At 31.2% G+C, this 19,680-nt stretch overlaps 1 protein-coding gene across 1 annotated transcript; it reads left to right on the plus strand.

Moving 5' to 3' along the window:
• Positions 1 to 74: 74 nt before the first annotated feature.
• On the plus strand, positions 75 to 16,987 carry LOC129220504 (uncharacterized). The gene is made up of 4 exons (XM_054854932.1): positions 75 to 687; positions 10,525 to 10,695; positions 11,643 to 11,754; positions 16,840 to 16,987. The coding sequence occupies exons 1-4, from the start codon at positions 419 to 421 to the stop codon at positions 16,864 to 16,866; spliced, it is 579 nt and encodes a 192-aa protein (XP_054710907.1). The 5' UTR covers positions 75 to 418; the 3' UTR covers positions 16,867 to 16,987.
• Positions 16,988 to 19,680: the final 2,693 nt, after the last annotated feature.

Raw genomic sequence — 19,680 nt, forward strand, 5'->3', positions numbered from 1 at the left:
CATACCTGAAAATGTGTCATCGTCAAGTAGTTCTGCAAAGGAAAGAGCTGAAGATATTAACAGTGATCTTCATTCTCAGACAGCTACAATTTCTGATGATCAAATTAATACAAGACAAAAATTTAAAAGAATTATAAGCAAAGATAGTGCAGACTTAAAAACAAACAATTCCAGGAAAAGGAAAAGTGAAAGTATCCCTGCTGATAGTGCATCAAACTCTAAAAAGGACAAGATTCAGAACATTGCTGTTTCTGATGTTGGTAATGTAAAGTCTACACGATCTTCTAGATTGACCAGAAGTAGGTCAGAAAAACAAGTTTCTGAAAATGGAGATACTTTATCTGTGAATAAACAATCAGAAAATTCAATATCTGACAAAGAAAGTGCAAGTTTGTTGTCTTCATCTGAAGTTCAGAGCATGATCAAAAATTGTAATGTTTCTTTAGATACGACAACTGTTGGAAAGTATGTCTCACCTTCACCTAATAATAGAAAATCAAAAAGCAAAAAGACACTGAATAATAGTACTAGTGAATTATCTAATCAAGAAAATTCTTTAACAGTGAGTGATACATGTGTGGTTAAAGGCAGTACATCTGCAAAAGAAACTCTTAATGAGCCCCACACAAGGTCTAGATCAAAAAGAAACGTCCCTCCAAGTCCTGTGTCATCAACATTCAACAAAAGGTAATTGTTTTTCTTGACAATATTTTTGTAAACTGTCATTCTGTGGGGATTGTCTTTAGGTTCTTTTAGCTAAATATCTTAATTCCTTCTGAATACTTCCGAATTTCAACGCCTTCTCCCAAACACCCTAATGAAGCAAATATTTTCCGAATTTTTATCAAAATTATGAAATTTCCTAAAAAAGGATCAGACTTCATGGAAAAATCCCCGCTGTAAGATCTCAACACGATCGAAAAAAGAAAACCTTTTTTGTGCACAAGTATAAAAAGGTCAACTTCCCAAAAACTGCGGAAAAATGTCCTGAATGTTTCTTTGAATTTCCTGAATGTTTACGTGCCCCAAGAAAAGTTTAGTAAACAAACACATGTACTTCTTTTAAAGTATTTTGTAAACCTAAAAGTTTGTTTTTTTTTTTGGAAGGAGTTTTTTTTTTAACTTCGAAACTCAAACAATAATCTCAATTTCTGAATTTTGGTTCCTTACAGGCCTAATTTAAGAAATGCGTACTTCTAAAAAAAAATTACGCTCTAAATTTTGACATTGATTACTTGTCTACAGCTAAGTACGATGTGTTGGTAGTTTTTTTAACAACAGCTATGTACGCTCCTGACGTAATGTTGTTTTTCCACTATACATAAAGAAGAGTCATATTGTTGCAAGAGCAAAAAAGTTCCCTATTCCTCATAGGAAGATATAATGTTTTTTTGCTCTTGGCTTACCGTGGGACTACTTTGAACCAATAGCGAACCAGAACATTGACTCCAAGAAGGAGATAGAACTAATTATCTAAGAGGATTTCTTTCTCTCTTTGTTGCTTTTTTAGTTTTTTAGACTAAGTTTTTAATTTCAATATATTGTGTTTTTGCAAAGTGGTAAACTACAAACTACTAGATAATCCAATAAATGTAAGACAACTAAAAAAAAAATTTATATTGCATTGACAAATAAATTTATGATGATTAAAGTTGAGTAAGTGCAACTATCAATTTATTATTGTGCACTTGTTTCTGCACATCTCTCTGAATTGTCTGTGCTTTCCTGCAAAGCCTCGTTGCAAGAACCTGTCCGCTTCTTTTGACAATGTACTTAAGGAGTTAAAATTTATTCATGCTAAGTTCACAGTTATGAGTCATCCTATTGTATTTTCTTTATGCACTGTTGCCTTTTCCAAACTTCTTGCTTCTATGCTCATCCTTAAAGGCCTTAAAACCCTTTAATATGTATTTTTAAACTTAAAGACACTTAAAGTGTAGTTATGGTTCATATGGTAAAAATCTTGATAACTGCTTAAAACTTAAAAAAAAGAAAAAAAATCACTTTTAAATGTTTGAAAACTTGAAAAATGTGAAAATGTATTTTCAATCCTCGAATTTTGTGGTTTTAATTTTTAGCATCAAAGAGACATCTAAGAAATTAATTTAAAAACTTCTGCCATTTTTTTGAACAGTTTCTGATTTTATTTGTATATTCCAAAAATTTGATCACCAGAATAACATGATTAATTTGGGATTTTTTTTTTTTTGAAAATCTGATTTCATATTCAGGGCTATGAAAGTTAGTCTCATTTAAGTAAGTAAATGTATTTTCAATCCTCGAATTTTGTGGTTTTAATTTTTAGCATCAAAGAGACATCTAAGAAATTAATTTAAAAACTTCTGCCATTTTTTTGAACAGTTTCTGATTTTATTTGTATATTCCAAAAATTTGATCACCAGAATAACATGATTAATTTGGGATTTTTTTTTTTTTGAAAATCTGATTTCATATTCAGGGCTATGAAAGTTAGTCTCATTTAAGACTTCTGTTTTACTGAATTTTTGAGTAACTATTAAATAAAAATCTTATGTTTGGAAACTTGCCAACAGTGAGCTCAGGCTTCCTCAAAAATTACTTGCAGTAATTAGATTTTCAATCCTTTTACATCTTGTAGATTGAGACAATGACTTTTTCCCCCCCTTGTTCCAGGTTTTTGTTCTGTTTGTATTTTAATTTGTCAAGTTCACTGCCATTTGAAATAAATAAATAAACATCTTGTAGATTTTTAAACTATTTTAAAAGTTGGAAGTTATTTTAACGTGTGCTATCTTAAATCTAATTTTTTAAAATATTTTTTTTTTGTCACTTTATTTTTTTATTTTGTTTTATGTTATTAACCAGTTTACACATCACAGCAATCAGTGTTGTTGTAACTTTCTAAAATCTACTGCTTTAAATGCTCATGAATTGCATGTTGCTAAAAATGATGTATGAGATGCCAAACTTTTGGGCACTTAAAGGACTCAAAAATAATAACTAAAACCTGTCTAAAACGAACAAACAAGTGTTTCTTGATGCAGAACTTTAAAATGAATTTTAAAATTACTCCTGTGTGAATTTTTTTTAACTACTGTTGCAGTGTTGCACTACATTAGTCTTTAATTTGCAAATGTTACGCTTTTCTTGGTATTTTAGGTCTGTGGTAGTCAATCTGACCCTTACTTCCAACACTATTTAAGATGGATTCTGAATCATTAATAGTACATAATCGACTATTGTTGATAGTTTGCTGCTGTGCACCGCTTTTTTATTTTCGCTTTATTTTTTAAACCATTTAGTAGTAGAATAATTTAAGGAATGAACTATTAATCTAATAAAAATCAATCTTTAATAAATCAAACACATGCTTTGCTGGAAATCACATTCTTTCAAGCTTCTCACTGATTTTCATCCTGCAAAGTTTTGACTTGTTTTATCGATTAAAATTTTTTTCAAAACCTTTTGAATAAAGTCTAGCTCTTTGTTTGAATTCCCATAATTATTGTTTATAAGTAAATGCATACTGGATTAGCATTAATAAAAAGTTATTTTTGTTATTTATCATCATTCCAACATTGAGCACATATTGTTGAAAATGGGATGCCAGTGTTAAGATTGCCAGAGGCAGTGACGTCTTCTGTTTTTCTTTAGCCGCCACCTGCTTGGAATCTTCTCACTGTTATCCCTTGCTTATTAATTACCATGCTTGAAATATAGTTCGATTTCAAAAGATGTATGAAGATGAATGTTATTTAATAATAATAAGCAATGATGTTGTTATAGGTAATTTAGAAAAAATACTGACATTTTACTTTCAAGAATAGTTCAATAAAACTTTTCTCGTGAGTGTCTGTATATGTTACTGTGCAAATATAAAATCTGGTAAATGTTGACATTAGCCAAAATGAATCTCAACATTCACATACCAAAAACATTGCCAAAAGACCAAATATTTCAGATTAATCAACAGTGAGTCAACATTCTGCAATTTCAATTTTTCTAGATAATATATACACTTTGAAGTACAGTAAAGCACCGTTTATATGTTTCTCATTTATAGGTTTTTATCAATTATGCATTTTTAAAATTGGTCCCTGCAGAGTCAAATACAGTGGCGGCTCGTGCCTTAATTTAGTGGGTGGGCCCGCAGTTATGTTTATGGGTCATTCTTCAAAAAGTGTAACTTTTTTGTCACACGGCTTTTACAGTAAAAACTTTAGGGAACAATTCATTTAACGATGATTTTTAATGTCATCAAAAATATATCTATTTAAACCTGACAACAATTTTTTAATTTTTTTTAGAAAATTTTTGGTTCACAACATTTGAATTCTCACCTTTGTGGCGTGTCATACACCTTGTGTGACTGTTTTTGTTGCCTTATAACGTGTTTAATTAAAAGCAGTGATGTTCCCATCAATTTTCCTGAGGGTATACTCACAGTAATCTATTAAGCACAATTTGTGTAACGTGAACATATACATAGTATGTCATAATATGAAAATTTATGATTTTTATTTTTTTTATTTATGAGTAAAATAATTGGAACTTAGCTGGGCCATTGTTTATGGTTATTTCTAGAAGGTAACACTTTCTTGTAAGAACGAAAAAAAAAAAGAAAACAAAAGGTTTCGAAATTGAAAAATATTTGCATTCAAAATTTACGTTTTCTGGAGAATGACCCTTATATGTTTACACAGATAAAATGATGAAAACAATGGTTGGTAAACTAATGCTGAGGAACGTAAAATGATACTTAAATCAGTTAATACAAACTTCAGATAGCCCTACAAAATTATACCACTTGATTTAATACTCCCAAACCTGTTTTTGTGCGGTGGATAAGAACCTCATAAAAACAAATTGTTCGTTTTAAAAATAACTTCGTTCATTTTAAAAAACATTTTGTCTGTTTCATAAATAATTTCGTCAATTGAGTCCCAATCTGATTGAAATTTTCAAATATCGCGGGAAAAAAAAATCACACAAAAAAATTGTACAAAAAGAAAGACCGCACAAAAACAGGTTTGTGTGTGCATAGATTATACAGGGTGTTCCGTTTTAACCAACAAGACCTTCTTTTTTGCAACCGTTTGTCCAAGATGCATACTTCTAATTGCAAAAATGTTCAAAATCAGGTGCAAGGTTAAGGAATTGCATGTTTGAAGCAAAAATAAGAATGAGTCAAATGATACAAAATTCAATTTTTTATATGGGCCCTAGGTTCTCCAACTTATATTCAGGGAAGTCATCACCATTAAAATGTAATTCCAACACAAAAAGTTTGACATTAGTACGACCAATGTTCACCCAGATAGGAAACGCAGCATTTCGTGACTTACACCGCTTCACACTCACTGTCAAAACACCTTTTGAGGGAAAATATAGCAGTTTAAAAAGGCTTAAAATTTTTGTGTGCAAAACTGGTTTTTCAAATTGATTAATGTTTTGTAGTGTTTTCGCGTATCACAGCATAAAATTTGCATTTGTTTTTGAATAGCATTAAAAAACATAAATACTTTGTTTTTTAACTTTGACAACCTATCATTCTTCTGAAAGGACGATAAGTTCCTATCTCATTTCTATCTGGTCCCTTAAAACTTTAAACTCGAATATCTCCTTGAGTTTTGGTCGCATAAATGTCAAATTGTTTCTGTTAGTAATATATTTCAATTGAGATTATTTCCCTAAATATAAGTTAGGAGACCTAGGGTCAGTATAAAAAGTTATTTTTAGTTTTTGACTCTTTTTTTTTTTTTTTTTCGCTTTAAACTTTTAGTATCTTAACTCTGCATCTGATTTTGAACATTTCTGCAATTGGAAGTATGCACCTTGAACAAACAGTTGCGAAAATGAAGGTCTTATTGGTTAAAACGGAACACCCTGCATATTTTTAATGAAACACTCGGCTTCCCTTAAGCGATCGAATTGATAATAATATTAACAGCAGTAATAATAATAATATAATAATAATATGTTGTAATAAAAACATTAATCTCATCAACTGTGCCATTCCCCTCCCTCCAAGAGGGGTGGCACACCGTGAAACATTAAGGAACCAGACTCTCAAAAAGAGAAAGACCCCTTACCACTAAAAACACCCCCGTGAAAAATGGTTTTGCTTGGTGAATTAAATTATTTTCAGGGCAGGCATAAAAAGGTATTCAACAATATTTAAAAAAAAAATACTTTAATTACAGTATACGCATCTTGACATAATAATTCAAGCAACCTTAAAATTAAAACATGGATAACTGACAAATAGCGTCTAAAAGGTCCGTCTGAACAACAACAAAAATAAGTAAATGAAATAAAAGAAGTAAACATAATATTTCTATTGCTGCATTTTTTACTAATCGACTTTCAAATTTAACTTATGTGTTATCATCATCTATACATATAATAAAATAAGATGTTTGTGTGTGTGTTGTGGCGCGCATCCCGGGAAAACGGTAAGGCCTAGAAAGGTCAAATTTGGTATACTGGTGCAGTTTTTGCCGAGGATGTGCACCTCGGGCTTCGATTTTTGATATTTTGATTAGAAAAAGAGTTATTTAATGTTTTGTGTGTTTTTTTGCATTTTTTAGTACTTTTTACTTCACAGACCCCGAACCAATCGCACCATACAAATATTTTTTGTACTATAGTGTAGAAAATTTAATTTTAAATATGATGAGTGAAAAAAAAATTTGAAGATTGAGCAATATTTATATTTTTTATGAATTTTTGAAAAATCCTTTAATTTGCATTTTTTCCAGGGCTTTATTTTTTTCTAATATCATCCTGCGAGAAGAATCAAAGCCTCATTTATAAATTTTAAGTTGGTAATAGTAAAAACATTTCGCCCTCTTCAAAAGAAAAAAGTTCTTAAAAATACGCAATAGTTTTTTTTTACAATTTTTTTAATGCTGAACACATCATGTCCTTTCACGCATCAGTCGAAAAAAGCGTTCTTCAATCTTTTATGCCTGTGACGTCACTACTTGGGTTTCGTTTCGATATTTACGATGGAATCTTAATCTCAAGCAATGTTAATCTTTTTTTTTACTATATAGTTTTCTTCTACATTTTATGACGTGATGACTACGTGTTTTTCCGGCAGCTCTTGCTTTTTTTCTTTAATTTTTTTTGTTTTATTTAGGGATTGCATTTATTTCTTTTTGCATCCCCCCCAACTGGACCTTTTGCTGTATCTATATTACGTTACATTTCATGGTTGTGCAAATTTAATTCAATAAAAACAGCGAGATTTTTTTTATGTTTGTCAAACACTACTTTTTGCACTACTGCGGGGAATTTGAGATTTTTTTTCTTTTGCTTTACTGAAATAAAAAAAAAGCTGTTTTTTGAAAGATTTTTGTTTTTATTAGGAAATGGACGGGGAGGTTAAAATAAATAGAGATGGATAACAAAATTTAGAGATAGATCGTAAAGGTAAATAGCCGCCGAAGTTGGCAATCTTGGCGTAAAAATGTGAATGGCACAAAAAAAAAAAAAAAAAAAAAGAGATGGATTGATTGATACTGCTGAATGACAAGTTCACCAAACAGCCGCCGTAGGTGGCTGCTTGCACAGAAAGGCGAATTGCGAAAGAAGGCGAACCAGCTGGTCGCCGCAGGCGGCTAGTTATTAAATAATAATTTTGAGTAAGAGTGGTTGAAAAATTAATTACGGTCACACATATACCCTTAACAAAATATTTAATCGACTAGTTATAGGCACATTAGCTTGAAAGGATCTTAAATATTTTAATTAATGTCAAAACTATACCTATCCTATATGATAGAAAAAAAAAGCTAAGGTACGTACCAATAGAACTGCGATCTGATGAAAAACAGTAATGTAATTTCTACAGTGTCTCCCGACCTTTTTTTACATGCGGGCCTGCAAAAGCTTTTCAAAAAAATTCACGCGGACTTGTACTATTTTCTTGTTAACTTGTAAAAAAAAAATGTTCGCGAACCGTTAAAAACTAATGAAAAAAAAAAAAAATTACGAACGACTGAAGCTTTTTCCCCCTTCTTTTTTTACAAAGTAATAATAATAATATATGAATGAGTAAATATATAAAAAAACTCTATTAAATAACTGCTACACAAGTACGTGAAATACACCGCCTGCTCAGTCATTTCCAGCCGAGGACTGCAGTTTCGTGCTTATTAGCACTCATCAGCCCGGCATAGGAAAGTGACTGAGCTGGAGATGGAAAACCTCTTAAGGAAGCCAAGAGTGCCAAACAAACTGGTTGCAGTCCTCGGCTGGAAATGACTGAGCTGGCGGTGTATTTCACATATTTCTGCCTTAGCCCTGGCTATAGGGCGGTAACTTACTGTGAATATACTTGCCTTGCCTTCAAAATTCGAGTTGAACCGAACCATTGTTTCGGTCACTCGTCTGGTTTGCGCTAATTCTATATTAGCTACCAGTTTGTTTGGCACTCTTGGCTTCCTTAAGAGGTTTTCCATCTCCAGCTCAGTCACTTTCCTATGCCGGGCTGATGAGTGCTAATAAGCACGAAACTGCAGTCCTCGGCTGGAAATGACTGAGCTGGCGGTGTATTTCACGTATTTCTGCCTTAGCCCTGGCTATAGGGCGGTAACTTACTGTGAAAATGCTACACAAGTATTTAAATGTTAAGACAAGAAGTAACTATGGTCAAAAAAATGGACACAATTTTTAAAAAAGCTACTGAGAAATCATAGAAAATTTTGAAAATTAATCTTAAAACTGACGTAAAAGATCAAGTGTTGGATTATATTATCATTAGGTATTATGGAGTTTCCTTTCTTTTCCTTTTTTTTATTTTTTGCGTGGACGACCAAAAAATCTGAGGATCAGTCTTTTTTTTTTTTTTGCTGGTGTGTCAGACCACTGGGCTGCTCTACTATTCGAAAAGAAAGTCCTTACACAGAAATTTTGAGAATAAGCATCTCTAACTCCAAAAACAAACAAATAACTAAAAAAATTATGCATGTGTTGTAAAACAAATGTACGGAATCTCATGAAACCGGCAATCTCCATGCCTGACACATGGGCAGGGGCAGCCGATTCTCTGCCCTTTTACATGTTATTCTAGTGAGCGACGTTGCTAGACTCTTCTCCTCTGACCTCGACTCTTCCCTCCAAACCGCTATAGACAACTACGATTTCGTTTGAGCTCGGCCCACCCTTGAGTTGCAATGAATTCCTTCGGGTGTTATCACCCGCCGTTTTTTGCTTTCTGATTCAGTCATTGCGATTGGCTAAGGGCAGAGGCGTGACTCTTAGTTTTGGGGGCAACTTCACGCGAGCCCGCAGCTCCCAAAACTGTGCACAGCGCTAAAATTAATGGGATTTAAAAACTTTCTGGTTATGTTTAGAGATATGCGGAGAGGGGGGGGGGGGCTAGATGTTTGAAATCTGTTGTGCGCCTTACTTTTTACTTTTTTTAAACTGAAACACAAAACGATATTTTTGTTAATAATGTATTTTATCAGTTACAATTTTTTGGGTGGGCCGGGCCCACCCTGCCCATAGCGACGAGCCGCCCCTGGTCAAATGCACATTAACCTATAACTATTATACGTTTTTTCATTTGTGCGTTTTTTTCATACAGTCCCTTCGAAAACGTATAAAGGGTGCTTCACTGTATATGTAATATGATCACAGTAATGTAGAATCTACATTGGGTAAGGAATTATTGCACCTATTGCTTCATTTTTTGTTTTCTTGTGTTTTTCACCTATTTTAATTTTTCAAAATAATTAAGAGTAAACAAGTTATTGATCCTGCTACAATTTTTTATCAAAACAATGCCGTCATTGCATTAAATATATACAAAAAAACATTATTTACACATTTTTTCACTCTTCCACAACTGACGCAGTTTTGTTGTCCACATCTGCATATCCTATAACGGTCCTAAAAACGTAAGAGTCATTATTTTCCCAATAGAATTGGTAACAAATATGATCTTTTAATGTGTCTTATATAGTATATGTGGCTGCTTTAGATGTCACCCATTTTAGATAACTAAAACGTAAAATATAATCATATTATACTTACTGGACTTATCAAGAGTGATGATTTCCAGAATGGTTTGAACCAAAAGTCAATTTTTGACGACACTTCTTTTGCTATAATTTAGAATTTTACTAGCAACCATTGTTTTGCCAGGAAAAAAAAAATGAATAATTTTCATAGAAAAACTAAGGTTTAAAGATTTTGTTTTATTTTATTTTTTTTTTTTTATATATATTTAATAGATTTCCTTTTTATATTAGAAATTTAGCTGCTGGCAGTGATATTAAATACATCCAGGATGATCTTTAAATATAATGCAAATTACTCTGAGAGACAAAATTAGCAAATCTTTTACGTTTTGATTGTAGAAAAACTATAATTTTTAGAAGAATTTTTTTGAAATTCAAAGATTTTGAACTTTGTTTCTTAATTTTCACATATTCACTTTTTATAAATGCAACACCTAATTCTTCAAGGATTAGGTGTGCTGTGATATTTGTATTTGTGAGTTTCTTTTTGAATAGCTTTAAAATATTTTAGGAAAAAAGATGAATCACCTGTCATACCTTCTGAGCAAAGTAGAAACAGTCAACGCATAGTAAAAAATAGCACTGCTTCCAAAAAAGCATCCACAAAGGTTGAAAATGTGCAAAATAAAAATGTGAAAGAAGAAAATGTATCTGAAAAATTGAGTACAACTGGAAAAAGAGTGTAAGTTACTTACAAAACAAACGCTTGTGTGTGTGTGTGTGCATGTGCATGTGTTTTTTTTTTTTTTTTTTTTTCAAATTCCTCATTTTATCATGCTCTTGTAAAGAAATGAGCAAAATTGCATCATTTTCTAATGTATAGTCATACCTAGAGATAAACTGTCGATGAGAAAACTCAGAAGAAAAACATTTTTTTCCGAAAGGAAAAAATGTTTTTCTATTGTTCGTATTAGGATGAGCGTATTAGGATTATTTTCTATATTCGTATTAGGATGAGCTGTTTTTTACTTGTTTTTCAAAGAATGAATAGTGTAAAATATAATTAAAGAATCCCACTATTCATGGTATGCTATGTTTTTAATTTAGTATCGCATCATATAATACATTTGGAAAAAAAAAATCTTTGATTTGCGTCTAATTGGAAGTTTTAGTCAAACTGATCCTTTTCTATCAACGTTTTATTAGTTTAAAAAACGAAATGGAATCTTACATAAGAATAGGAGGGAGGGGTTTGAAACATCTTACGTACCCTTACATGGGGGGGGGGGCAAAAATTGCTAAAATCATCCTTACGTTAATAATGAATGGCCCCTTAGAAACCAACTATTCAAATAGTGCAAAAAATCTGAATTTGCAAATTTTCCCGGTAGTTTTTTTGTGTAGAAATGAATGTTTTTAAAAAAAAATGAATTAATATCCAGGGTTTGTACAGGTCATGGAAATCCTAGAAAGTTATGGAAAACAAATTATTTATTTTCAGACCTTGGAAAAGTCATGGAAAATTAATATTTTCATTAAAAGTCACAGGAAGTTATTTTAGGTCAAAGTAATATGTCGGGGGTAGTGAGAATATAACAAAGCTAAAAGAGCATTTGAAATCTTGAGAGTGATTTAATGGTATTGCATATAAAAGCTATTAAAATGTGGTTTTGTAATGTTCCATTGCAGTACAAGTCCAGTAGTGAATGGAAACAGAAGTTTGCAACAACCTGCCAGTTCAGTGACAAGAAGTAAAACACAAATTCCCAAAGAATCTTTGAGGGTCACTAGACGAAGCGAGGTAAGCAAATTTTTGTTGCAAAGTTTTGCACTGTGTCTTCTGGTTCAAGCTCATATGTCATTTGATAAAACACGGTGAATTTAATGCTTATTATAGTTCAACTGCAGAGGTTTTTGTGTGATTACCATTATTTAATGTACAATCTAAGCAGGAACTGCTGATTAAATCATAGTAAAAAGCAAGTGTTTGGCATACTGGCAGTTACGTTCTTACTACTAGGGTTGTAAATTAAATAGTGGCAATTTGACTTGGAAACTCACAAAAGAGTGGGCATGTGCAAATGGGGTATGAGAGTGGTGAGGTGGGGCTGCTGTGGATGGGTAAGATGCAAAAAGCGGTCGTAACTAGTTAGAAGGGTAGTTCTTGCGTGGCTTAAAGTGAAGTCTTATTTGCATTGCTCTAAAGCAGAGTTTCTCAACCTTTCTTGACCTGCAAACCAGCAAGAGCTTTACAAAAACTTAAGACTGGTGAGATTTTTTTTTCTTCCTTTCTCTTCCCCCCTTCCCCAAAAAAAAAACCTTGTGTTTGTGGATGCACCATGTGAGTTTGTTTACAGATCAGTAAACGGCTGAGGTTTTTTCTTTTGTTACTAACTAAAATAATAATAATAAATTAATTAATAAATACATAAATAACACTTTACTTGGTATTAAGAATTGTTTCAAGAAATATTTAAATGTTGAGAATAAGGCAAGAAATTATTGTATTAATTGTACGCAAGCAATAAATGTTGCTGAAAAATAATAGAAAAGTGGGAAAATTATTCACAAAATTCTCGTAAAAGATGTATTGGATTTTATTTGTTTTTTATTTGTTGTGAGAAACATTTTTTGACGTCAAGAGCAAAAATCTCTGGGTATCAGTGCGGTCTGCCGCACCACTGGTTGAGTGCTCTATCAGCATGCTACCAGCCAATCCCAATCACTGCCCTAAAGCATGTTTTCGATTGGTGAACAGCCGCCCAGGCTTAAAATTTAATTGAGAGTGCCTGAAGCAAAAATGCATTACCATGTAAGGCGGTTTCACAATGGGTTAAAGCGTTTTGTTTGGGTCAAAATAAGACTGCAGATTTTCAATGCACAGGTCTGCCCTCCATTCCTCAAGATCAATTTGACATCCTGGGCAGCCTCCTTTCTATAGCCTGTTGACGTTCTGTCCGGGAATTATCCTTAGAGATTGGTCGCGCTCATCGTGTGGCTCAAGCATTAGGATGCTCTGTGATTGACATCAACCATCAATACCTGCCAGTGGTCTTTCCAGACTTCCTGACATGGGACAAAAGGTTTTAGCTTTGCTGGTAGTCACATGAAAGGAATGTACAGCAGTTGTACTTTTTTTAATTCATTAAAAGGTGATTTGTACCTATGTTGCCATTACTTAAATGGGGTCGTTGTCAAAATTTTAAAAATATTTTTTTCTAGAAGAGCATGCTTAAAAGCATAGGATCCAGGGTTCGTACGCCCTTGAAAAACCTTGAAAAGTGCTTGAAAAAAGAAAGTTCATTTTCAAGTGCTTGAAAACCTTGAAAAAGTTTTAAAACCTTGAAATAGTTTCTTAGTGCTTAAATTCTCTCAAAAATCAACGAATTGTGCTTAGAAGTTTTAAAAAAGTATTTCACCAATGTAATTTTCTGAACATGTGTTCAGTATGCAACATCGCGAAAAATTGCTTCCGTGTTTGGGATTTCAATCCTTTTGCATCTTGTAAATATTTTGATGTTTTTTACAACCGAAAGATATTTTGACATATGGTACCTTAGATTAGTTTATTTTTTGTTTAATTTCATTAATTAACAAAGAAATTAATTTCGAAACCATGACAACATTGAACTTACTCGGGTTTCGCGGAAAATTGCTCTTGTGTTTGAAATTTCAATCTTTTTGCATCCTGCAAATATTTAAATATTTTGGCTAATCAAATGTTAGTTTCGCATATGCTACCTTAGATTAGTATATTTTTTGTTTAATTTTAATGAAAAACAAATAAATTTATTTCATGGGAAACATGCCACGTCGAACGAACTCAGACTTTGCGAAAAATTGCTTCTCGTGTTTTAAATTTCAATCTTTTTGCATCTTGCAAATATTTAAATATATTCACTAATCGGATGTTATTTTCATATTTGCTACCGTAGATTAGCATATTTTATGTTTAATTTCAGTAAAATATAAGTTTATTTTATGGGAAACATGACAACATTAAACTTAATTCGCGAAAATTTGCTTCCCTTTGTTTGAGATTTCAATCCTTTTGCATTTTGTAAATATTTTTATATTTTTGGCAATTAGTAGTTATTTCGACACTGCTACATCAGATTAGCTTATTTTATTTTTTTTATTTTAATAACTAAAGAGTTAAAGAATTTATTACCTTGGTCTTGTTTAATTATTTGCTTATTTATTTTTGCAATTTTGAATGATTATCTTTATCTAATTTTTGGTCATAACAGATTTTTTTTTTAAAAAATTTAAATTTCAGCAGTTGAGCACCTAACAAATTAACTTAAAGTTTGTATTTTAAATATAAAGTTGATTTATATAATTTTATTTATAAGTACATCATTTTTTTATGTCTGCTAAAATAAATAAGGTGTATAACAGGGGTGGTTGTGTTATGATTATTCACTTGAAATCCAGTAGTGTTCGTTTTTATGCTTTTACCTCCTTATATCTCCAATTTTCCCCTTTTCCTCAAATGTTCAAAATTACTACTTTATTATGGTTGTGGGTACTTGGAGCTTACTGAAAGAGGCTTTAATCAGCAAAGGGGTAGATAGCTTAAGGAGGGTCTTTCATCTTCATTTGGATCTAATAAATTTACCAGTACCAGCCTAGCTAGGCCCAGTGCCTGTTGCTGGTTATCAACAGGCACTGGGCATGGTATTTCTATGCAGAATATTTTGACTTAATAAACTATTTTATGAATTGTATGCATAGCAAAAGTTATTGTTGTACATATGTATATTCAAGTCATAGGGGTCTTAGTTTTAAAAATTATTCCCCCCCCCCCCCCCCGCCCCATTTTGCTCTTTGAAACTTTCAGGTAATTTTTTATGAACTCACAAATCACAATTACACCTGAATATTATTGCCTTTCTGAATTTAAATTCTAATTTCAACAATAACCCATTTTTTCCCAAAATAAAACTACTTTTGTCATAATACATGTCAACTTCTTTTAAATCTTTTCGATTCCGAAATATGGCTCTATAAATCTGAACTTGCACATTTATTGTCTATTGCAAGTTAATCAATGAAAGCTGAATAGGCTCAAGTTTGCATTCAGAGTATTTATCACTGCTTAAGCTGCTTTTGTATATTTTGAGGTGTAGAGACTGGACTGTGGACTTTCATAAACTTTTCTTACTTCCTAATTTTTATATTTACTTGAGGACAGTTGAAATGCCTTATTGGCTGAACAGCTAATAAATACATACGAATAATTGATTTGAATACTTATAAATGATTTGCAAACCTAATATTTTTAGAACTTGATAGTGCAAACTGAAATAACTTTCTGGGTAGTGTTTTTGTCCTAACCACCCTTATATTGTAATAAACCACTGTATGGTACTGGAAATAAATGTTGAAACCGGGGGAGGGGGGGGGGGGAGTGACTTCAAAAACTCCTCTCTGGCAATGCCATTGAACTTTGGTATTTTAATTTCTTCCCATAAAAGTTAAAAGCACTTATGAAAGGGTTTTTTAAGTATTAATTTGCTGATTCTAGAAAATATACAAACCTCTGACTGCTGCAACCTTTGAAAAACCTCAAAATTAAACCTCTTGGTATCTGCTTCTCTTTATGACCGAACTTTTCAAACATTTTCAGAAAGACTTTCAACGCAGTAGATCTTTCATCAAAGCGTCTCTTGTTGTAGAAAAAACAATTTTGTTTTCCTATACTTTTTTGTATTATTGCCTTATTTCTATGTGTTTGTAGTAAATGAAATCTGCATGCAATATTTTTAGTACAAATTTATGATATTGCCTTGAAAACAAAATTTTTTACCTTGAAAAGTACTTGAAAAGTGCTTGAATTTTTTTCTGCCTAAAGGGTATGAACCCTGGGATCTGACCATTTTAAAAATAATTTGCTTAAGTTTAATATTTAAAAAAAATTACTTAAATCAATGCACTTTCATTTTTTATGCTTCTGCCTATGACATCACAAATGATGAAATGCCATTCAGTGTTGCCATTCACAGAACAAAATATTTAATTCTCATCTTTACTCACGTGTATTGGCAATGATATGGTTGACAGCAAGCGTAGAACGCAATTTTAATTCGCTTTTTGATTATCATGACATGGAAACGGGATACAAAGATGCACCAAAGAGCATCATTTGTGATGTCATCAAGACCACGCCTTGTTTGAAAAATCCGACATTTAAAAAAATTAATTACAAAATAACTGTTGGGAAAATGAAAGTATTCTCTGGGTCCATATTTTTTTTTTGCTTATTCTATCAATTTCAGTGATAAAAAATACTACTTTTTACTTTTGACTGAAGGAAACAACCCCATTACAATCTTCATATCATAATTTAAAATTTTCTATGTAAGCATAATAATTTTTTCAACTTGTTCTAATGGAGTCCAATGATTTAAAAAATGTACCCTCTATTTTTACCATTTAGTTTTTTTTTTTTTTTGTGCTACATTTTTTCAAAAATTTCAAAGAAGTTACATTTTTTGCTTCGTTTCTTTCATAGCTTATTTCTCATTTGTAATCTATGAAGGTAATGTTTGCTAGTTAAGTTATGAAAAAAGTAAATAATGTTGAATGAAAAGGTTACTTTCATTCAAAACTAACTCTGCTCAATATGTTCTTTATTTCAATGAAAAAATTATCTTGTATTGTTATTTAATGGTTCACTATTCAATCTGCTGGAAATTGTTGATGTTTAGAGTTAAACAAAACGCTTGTTTTTGTGTTTGATTTTGAATTTGTGTAAATGCTTTTTGTTTAACTACCTTTCTTATGTCAATTAAAATAAATAAAGCATTTGAAATTTTAGCTGTGTGTGCAATAATCTTATGTGTCTCAAATCATAATTTTTTTCTTGACTCTTATATTTTAGGTAAAAACAAGTGCAAAACGAAGATGATTTTAAGCGAAAACTTCTTTAGAGACAATTGTTACTCTGTAATGGTGGAATTGAACTTCACTTGTGTCATTAGAAATGTCATTATCTTCAAAAACTGTTCATTTTACTTCAAAAATGAGAAATTTTTCTATTTCTTGTAAAAAATTCTTTTTTAAAAGATTGTATGATATTCCAAAGTACATATACACTAGCTGCATACAAATTACAGTGATAACTATTTGAAAATTTGTCAATTTTAATGTAAATTTAACTGTTTGAAAACAAGGTATGTGGAAGTATCTAATTTCTTTTGCACTATTTTAACATTTTAAACTGGCATTGTGAGGAAGTATATTAGAAAGCTCATGTTTCAATTCTTCTAAAGTATAGTGTTTTTATTGCTTGATTATTTTATTTTACTCAGGACTTGGCAGTGACGCTTTGATGGGGGAATTATTTTCCTTCTTCGTTACCTTTTCATGTAAATTTCGTGTATTGAAAATTCATTCTTTTAACACCTTATTGAAAGATCTTCTTTAGCCATTAAATTTTTGTGATTTTAAATTTATGTTTAAGAATTTCATTCTATGTAATATTTATTGAATTTAATAACTTGTAATGATGTTTTTCATAATAATTTTGAAAAATATATTTTTTTATTTGTACTTATGCAATTCAACATACTTATGTTAGTTGAGTAAAAGGGTGAAAAATATTTCTTAATTAAAAAATTATCTAAATATATTAAAATTCAAAAAAGTATCTTTGCTAATATTGTGCAAAGAAGTAGAAAGTTTGTTTCTCCAATGTTATAAAGTTTTAAATTAAGATGACCTAAAAACAGTTTTGAACTCCTTGTATTTTCGTGTAATTTTTCTCAGTGACCTGTTATATCAGCGGAAAAAAGGCCTATTCAAATTTTCTTCATAAAATAGCTTCTATGTAGCATTATAATGACTTAAAGGAGAACAAAATGCAAGTTCACTTGTGACTTTTATTCTGTATTTTTTTTAAATTTCTGACTATTTTTGAATTTTTGGTTTTTTTAAAATTTAGTTGACTTACAAACTCTACTTATTTATTGAATAAGAACTAAGCATTCACAACTCTCTTAAATATGTTTCAAAGATGAGTGGAGCTATTGATATGCAAATGATATATAGTTTATAGCTTATGTTTGTGTTATGTTTGTGTTAACAGATTTATGCTCACGAGTTTAGTATGTTTTTAATTATATTGAAATTAAATGCTTTTAACTGCTGAAAATAATTATATATAAATGCTTTTATTGTAAATTCTTTAGCAGATTGTTGTTTAGATTGATTGAATTCCCACTTTTTCTTAAATTGTTGAATTTTCCTAATTTATTTCATTTTAGAATGGTATAAAAATGTATATTCACTGATTTTATTTATTTTTTGATGTTGCAATCATGCATCATTGCTTCAAACCGTGTACAAAGGTAATTCACAACTGAAAAATTTTGAATAAAAACAACCGGCAGTTGTGATTTTATATCATAAATATGATTTTCTTTGTAACAAGTAAAAAAAGTGATTTTAAAATGTCCTGAAACAAACCCATTGAAACTAAGTGGTCATGATTTTCAAAAATTGTGCTCTGAAATAAAAAGTTAAAACATTTATAACAAAATGTTTAGTTTTCCTGAAGTGAAGGTAAATACTGGGTACTTAATATTTGAATATAAATTATGCATTTATATTTTACAAAACACTTCACAGTTTTAGTCTGTAAAACATTTTGGAAATATTTTGTAGTGTTGAGTGGTTGAGTGTAATTTCTTTTTTGTGTATTTGTGTTTTAATCTGATATTAATTTAAGTATTTTCCAGCAGAGTAAAATATGCCATGTTTATTTTTTAATATTGTAGTTAAAAAGCTAGTAATTGACTAATTTCTTTTGTTATGTGATTCAAAATCTAACCACAGATTTCCAAATAAGTGGCATTTATGTACAAAGGTATTTTTTATGCATGTTTAGGAAATTCATGCAACAAAATTTAATGTTAATGAGGTACAAAATTTAATGCATCTTAAGCATAGTGGGAGAAGAAGCTCCTGCCTGTACTTGCTATTGGTGCTTGACTGGTGCTGTTCTAAGGGAGCATTTCTTTCTGCTGGTTTCCATTCTAAAGGTGTTAAGATTATGTACTGCCTTTAGTTAGGGGCCATTCATTAATTACGTAAGGACGATTTTGGCAATTTTTGACAGCCCCCCTACCCCATGTAAGGGGAAGTAAGATTTTTTAAACCCCTCAACCCCATCTTATGTAAGATTCCATTTCGTTTTTCGCAATAATAAAACAACGAATCTTACATCACTGGAATCCTTATAAAATTCACTCTTATTGAAAAAAATTTTAAACCTTTTTTGTGCAAAGAAATATTTACTAAAAGGAATCTAGACTAGATGCTTTTTCGACAAATATTTTTTGTATATGATGCCATACTCATTAAAAATAATACATGCCATACGCAGTGCGATTCTTTTATTATATTTTACACTATTCATTCGTTGGAAAACAAGTAAAAAACAGCTCATCCTAATATGTTTTTTACTTTCCAGAAGCAAATGAAATAGGATCCCTGCCAAACCATATTTGATCATGCGATTTCTAATTTTAAAATATTGACTTGGAAAATATTACGTCAAAATGGGTTTGACCCCTCCCCCACCCCTTAGTAAGGGTATGTAGAGATTTTTCCAACCTCCCTCCCCCTCGGGACCCTTACATAATTAATGAATGGCCCCTAACCTACTATTGGACTATCAAATGGCTATTACAATTTTCCTAAGTAATTTAAGTGTAAATTC

This window comes from Uloborus diversus, chromosome 4, assembly GCF_026930045.1.
Source record: "Uloborus diversus isolate 005 chromosome 4, Udiv.v.3.1, whole genome shotgun sequence".
Taxonomy (NCBI): domain Eukaryota; kingdom Metazoa; phylum Arthropoda; class Arachnida; order Araneae; family Uloboridae; genus Uloborus; species Uloborus diversus.

Coding starts and splice junctions, on each gene's coding strand:
- LOC129220504 (XM_054854932.1), top strand. CDS start 419: ATGATCAAAAATTGTAATGTTTCTTTAGATACGACAACTGTTGGAAAG. Junction 688..10,524: donor TCATCAACATTCAACAAAAG/GTAATTGTTTTT, acceptor AAAATATTTTAG/GAAAAAAGATGAATCACCTG. Junction 11,755..16,839: donor GGGTCACTAGACGAAGCGAG/GTAAGCAAATTT, acceptor CTTATATTTTAG/GTAAAAACAAGTGCAAAACG.